Here is a 6254-nt window from a genome sequence, read left to right as displayed (position 1 = left end):
ATATATATATATATTTTTTTTTCATGAAAGAGAAAAACAGGCATCGTTGACAGGGTCTCTGCACATTGAGTCCCATTCCCCTAGTCCTCCAGCTAGTCAGAATCTTGTGTGCACAGACATCTGGTGTGTTTCAAGTTAACTTTAGATCTGAGCCTGTGGTTGGCCACGTCTTTTTTTTTTTTTTTAAGATTTATTTTATTTATTCGTTCATTTATTTTAATTTGACCAGACACAAACACACATACACAGAAAAAGAGAGAGAAAGAGAGATAGAGAAAGTGAGAAAGCAAGCTACCAGGTCCAGGACTTGAACCATGATCAGCCATGTGGGAGTGTCCAGCACCTTAACCACCATGCCACCTGCTGGTCTCCTGGCCATATGTCTGCTAATACTGCAGATCAGTATGCTATCACCTGCAATAATACAACTAGGCCATCTCCCTTGTTATAATAATTTTAAGTTATTTTATTTAGCCTTTAGTATTTTTTGCAACAAACATACCTAAGTATTCTTACATCTCATTCTTTCAGTAAAAAAGGTAGTTGCTATGTATGTTACTTCATACTTTGACCTTTTCATTTGCCCTGGGGATTTCTTACTAGTGATTAGAATTTTTTCCTCTTCTTAAACAATTCTGTTCAACTTCTTGTTGAAATGCTTATCCCCAAACTTTTAATTTCAGGGATATCCTTCAGTTCTTATTCAGTTTTGTTTGGTTATTTGAATAGATAACATATGTTAGCACTAGAGATACAAAATGAAATATCACAGGTTCTGTTTGTGGAGTCCAAAGTCCAGGAGTTGGAGAGCAGTGAATAAGTAAGTAAGTAAGTGAAGCGATAAGTGACAGAGGTAAACAAGGAAGTATTCCTGGATCAAAGAAGAGATGTAACCATTCTACTGAAGTATGGAGGAGGGATCAGATGACTTCCCAGAATAGGTGATTTCATAGCTGAATTCTTCCTAAGGAAGTATGTAGGAGTAAGTCACCCCGGTTAGTGGGAAAAATAGCAGTTTCGGGGGAGGAGGGCGGGAAGCATTTGATTAAGGGTGGAAGAGAGGAAGGGTCCCACTGCTTGTGTATTCCAGTGAATTTTAAGCATTTGACAGTACTCCAAGACAGTAAACTGATCAGACTTTGTCTCCATATATTTTTGTAACATGCAGGTTTATACTTCATGAACTGTCTTATTTGGATATCCAGTTATTTTGGTTAATGTTCTTTCTTAACAGGTACTGATTCTTCCTATTATCACGCAATATTGGAAGCTGCATTTCAGTTTCTGTCTCCTCTGCAGCAGAATTTGTTGAAATTTTGTCTGTCTCTTCGTTCCTACTCGGCCACAATTCAAGCTTTCCAGCAGGTGAGTCCAGTGCTTCTAGAGAATACCATCTTCTAGGCATGTGACACGATGACCTGACAGATTGCAGCTGTCCTGGAACTGGATTACAGGGCTATCCCATTTTTTCCCATAACTTTCTAGGATTTTTGATTTGTTTTTAAATGATAAGCAAAGCTGAAGTTACGTCTAAAGATCACAGAGGTTTTTTTTTTTTTTTTTTTTTTTTTTTTTTATTGCCGATGTGTGTGCTTGTGAGATTGAAAGCACTCCCCACCAGGGCATGGTAATGTGCAGTCCTGTCTCCGTGTCTCCGTCCCATCAGGGTTTTGGGCATGTATGCATATGTACCCAGGATGTTTTCAAGTCACTGGGAATGGGGTTTAAACTGTGGTTTGTATGTGGGATCTGGCTTCCTATGCACAGCATTTAATAGCTGGGTTACGGAGCTGACTGTAAATCCTGGATTTTTAAAAATACAAATTGTATTTATTTTCACATAAAGAAAAAAACCCACGTATATAAAAATGAGATAACATGGGACCAGCAGGTGATATGGTGGTTGAGGCGCTAGATTCCCACATGGCCAACCACAGTTTGAGTCCTGAACCTGGCAGCTTGCTTTCTTGCTTTCACTGTCTCTCTCTCTTTCTTTCTCTGGAGAGCACCTGTGCACTATAGCAAAATTAAAAAAAAAAAAAAAAAAAATCATTAAATTTTTTTTTTTTAAGAGAGATTTTTGCTATAGGCCATGTATGCTCGTTGGAGAGACAGAGAGAGAGAAAGTAAGAAATCACTGCTCGGGGGCAATGGCCGTGCTGCAATCCCTTCTCTATTCTCCTCTTGGGATTTTGGGCATGGCACATACACACCCCTGTGTGAGTTTTAAGCAACCGGGTCCGGAACTCGAACCATCGTCTACTATGTGGGAGTCCAATGATGTAACCATTACACCATCTGCTGGTCCCAGTTATTATTAATTTTAAATGAGAAGTTCTTGCCTTAGGGCATGTATGCTTGCTGGAGAGAGAGAGAGACACAGAGATAGTGAGAGGGAAAGTGAGAAATCACCCCCAGAGGGGATGGTCATCTATAATCTCTTTTGCACCATTCTCCTCCTGGGGCCTTGGGCATGCATACACACATGCCCAGCATGATTTCAAACCACTGGGTCCAGGACTCCAACCATAGTTGGCCGTGAGGGAGTCCAGTGATATAACTGCTATGCCATCTGCTAGCCCTAAATAAATAATTCTTTAAAAAAGAGACAATCGGGACAAGCAGGTGGTGTGGTGGTGAAGGTGCCAGACACTCCCACATGGCCGACCATCAAAGATGTATATATAGATCAAATGTTTAATATAAAAGGAATGTTAATTTTTGAGTAATTTTCTACTATAAATCAAAATAGATAGAGAAGACCCCTCAGATAGATATCGTAATGAATTATAAAGTAAGCACCCGTAGGCTAGCTGTGTGCAGAGGTGATTAAGGTGCTGGAGCTCACATGGCTGATCGCACAGCTTGAGTCTTAGACCTGGTGGCTTGACAAACATGCTGGCACATGTGCATGCATGCATGTCCAAAATCCCAGAGGAGACCAGACGAATAAGGACTGTGGCATGGTCATCTCCTCTTGTGGGGTACTTTCTCACTTTCTCTCTCTCTCTCTAACTTTTCCCAGCTTTTAAAAATGTATAATTTGGGCCTAGCAGCAGCTTGGTGGTTAAGGCAGCTGGATCCCACATGGCTGTCTGCATGGTTCAAGTCTGGACCTGGTGCCTTAAAAACATTCCAGTCATATGTGTGTGCATGCCACGGATTTCTACAGGAGAATGGAGGATAAGGGATTGTGGAGTGGCCATGCCCCATGAGGGGTGCTTTCTCACTTTCCCTGTCTTTCTCTTTCTTTCTCTCTCTGGCGAGCACACATGCCCTATAGCAAATGAAAAAAAAAATTGGTAATTTTATGGGGTGGGTGTCTTTTACTCTACAGGGTTTTCCTTTATCCTTCCTTGTTCCGTTGTGTTACTTGAAGTGTTTGCACTGTAGCTTTTTTTCACCGTCCATATTTTGCTTGTCACGTATTCATGAAGCAGTTCAACTTACTCCTTTGTCCTTTGTTTCTGGACCCAGAGGCTTGATGAGAATCAGGTTCCTCCCTTTCTCAAGTCTGTAGGCAGCATTCTTCTTGTCTTCATTAGAAGGTACTGATGTCTGGTTTCTTCTCTCTTTTTTTTTTTTTTGAGTTAGCAGCCATTACTGTGCTATGCTTAAATCCATTAGTTCTTTGAGAGTTGTAAAGTGACTCATTCTGTCATTTCTTTTTCATTTACTTCTGGGGCATGGATATAAAGAGGTATATACCCTTATCTGGTATTATTTGAGATTGTTCACATAGCGAAGGCAGAACAAGTATTTGATTCTCTATCTTTATTAACCACATTTCTGAGTGAGTTTGATTTTCTAGCATCCTTTTCCATTGATTATTTAGGTTTTAAAAATTTTTGTTGTTGGTATTGTAGGAAATACACATAACATAAAATTTACCATCTTAACCATTTTTAAATGTGTGGTTTAGTGGATTTTTTTTTTTTTTTTTTTTTTTTTTTTTGCTAGAAAAAAAAAGGGGAAAAGGGGGAAGGTACCCTCCTGTTCCCCAGTGGAATGTGGTTATGCTACAGTCTCTTCTTTTCTCCATCTTGTCAGGATTTGGGGCATGTTTGCACATTTACCTGGCATGTTTCTCAAGTCACCAGGGCTGGGATTTGAACTGTGTGGTTGACCATATGGGATCTGGCTTCTTTAACCATTAGGCCTCAGGGGCAGTCCACAGTTCAGTGGTATTAAGTGCATCATATTGCTATGTATTTTTTTTTTTTTCGCCATAGGGTTCATGTGCTTGCCCGAGAGAGAGAAAGAGAGAGAGAGAGAGAGAGAGAGAGAGAGAGAAACAGAGGGAAAGTGAGAAATAACCCCTTAGGGGATGGTCATGCTGCAATTCCTCCTTTTCCGTTCTCCTCCTGAAATCTTGGGCACACAAATTTGCCAGGTATCATTTTCAGCCATTCGGTCTAGGACTTGAACCAACATCAGCCGTATGGGAGTTCAGTGGCATAAACACTATGCCATCTGCTGGCCCGTGGTATGATTATTACCATCATCCATCTTCAGAACTCTTTTCATCTATCAAAAATGACCCTCTGTACCTTAAAAATAATAATTTCACATTATCTGTCTTTTCTTCTCCTCTTACCTCTAGCAATCAGTATTTTCCTTTCTACCTGAATTTGGTCACTCTAGGTACTTCATATAAGTGAAATCTTACAACTTTTGTCCTTTTATGTCTGGCTTATTTTACAGAGCATTGTTTAAAGATTCATTCATATATAGAAAGTATCAATTCATTCCTTTTTATGGTTGAACAATATTCCATTGTGTGGACATACCACATTTTATTTGCTCATTCCAGTGGATGCTTGATTTGCCGCTACCCTTCACTGATTTCACTTCTTTTGGGTATGTACATAGATGTGTATTTCCTGGATCATATGGCAACTCTGTATTTAACATTTGTAAGAATGCCAAACTATTTTCTATTGTGATTGCACTATTTTATATTCTCACCCATAATACATGAGGTTCTAATTTTTCTACATCTTCCCCAGCACTTATTTTCTGACTTTTTAAAAGCTTAGTATTTATTTTGAGAGAGAGAGAAGAAGGATAGAAAGAGAGGTGCATACCCAATAGGGTCTTTATATGATCCGCATCCAACCTCAGCCAGGATCAGTCAGCCAGGAGCAGACACATGCATACTTAGTATGCACAAAGAGACTTTAGGATGTGATTCAGAACCTTCCATATGGCTTCAGCATTACAGTGTTGCATTACCATTGTGCTATTGTGGCTGGTCAATTTTCTGATCTCTTAGTGATGGCCATTCTTCTTTTTTAGGTTATTAATTTAATTATTATTATTTATTTAATTTTTTTAGAGGTTTTTGCTATAGGGCGCGTGCAATCACCAGACAGAGACAGAGACAGAGAGACAGAAAGCAAGAAATCTCCCCCCAGGGGGGATGGCCCACACCGCAATCCCTTCTCCTCCATTCTCCTCTCAGGATCTTGGGCACGCACGCACACGCGCCTGGTGTGAGTTTTAAGCCACCGGGTCTGGGATGGGAACCGTGGTCAACTACATGGGAGTCCAGCGACATAGCCATTATGCTAACTGCTGGTCCTTTATTATTATTATTTTAATTTTGCTCTGGGGCACGTGCACTCATCAGAGAGGGTGAAAAAGAGAGAAAATGAGAAGCAAGCCAACAGGTCTAGGACTTGAACTATGGTCAGCCATGTGTGAGTCCAGTGCCTCAATCACCACGCCACCTGCTTTTTCTCAGTCATGACTATTCTGATGTCTGAAGTGATATCTTATGGCTTTGATTTGCATTTCCTTAGTGACTAATGATGTGGAACATCTTTTCCTGTGTCTAGTAGCCATCTATATATCTTCTGAAGAAATGTCTATTCAAATCCTTTTCCCATTTTTGAATTGACCTATTAGATTTTTGTTAAGTGATAAAGAGTTCTTTGGAGCCGGCAGATGGCATGGTGGTTAAGGGGGCTGGACTCCTACATGGCTGACTCTGGTTCAAGTCTCAGACCTGGTGGCTTGCTCTCTCACTTTCCTTCTCTCTGTCTTTCTCTGGTCAGATTAAAAAATAATAATGAATAAAGCTGAAAAGTAATTCTTAAAAAAAAAAGAAAGTTCTTCATATATTCTAGATATTAATCCCTTATCAGATAAATGATATGCACATATTTTCCCATTCTCTATATTGATAACATCCATTGATGCATAAAACTTGTAAACTCTGGCTTATCTGTTTTTTTTTTTTTTTTTTTTTT

General features: G+C 39.8%; 1 protein-coding gene across 2 annotated transcripts in view; it reads left to right on the top strand.

Annotated features, from left to right (window-relative positions):
* The window catches only part of UGGT1 (UDP-glucose glycoprotein glucosyltransferase 1), a 140015-nt gene that overhangs the window by 19473 nt on the left and 114288 nt on the right, over window positions 1–6254 (top strand). For both annotated transcript variants that reach the window (XM_006153676.3, XM_006153675.3), the window contains exon 4: window positions 1235–1365. In XM_006153676.3, coding sequence (XP_006153738.1) covers window positions 1235–1365 — 131 coding nt within the window. The remainder of the gene's footprint in view (window positions 1–1234; window positions 1366–6254) is intronic.

This window comes from Tupaia chinensis, unplaced genomic scaffold, assembly GCF_000334495.1.
Source record: "Tupaia chinensis unplaced genomic scaffold, TupChi_1.0 Scaffold000386_1, whole genome shotgun sequence".
NCBI lineage: Eukaryota > Metazoa > Chordata > Mammalia > Scandentia > Tupaiidae > Tupaia > Tupaia belangeri.
Note: the sequence above shows the minus strand (reverse complement) of the source record. Positions and strands in the feature narration are given on the sequence as shown.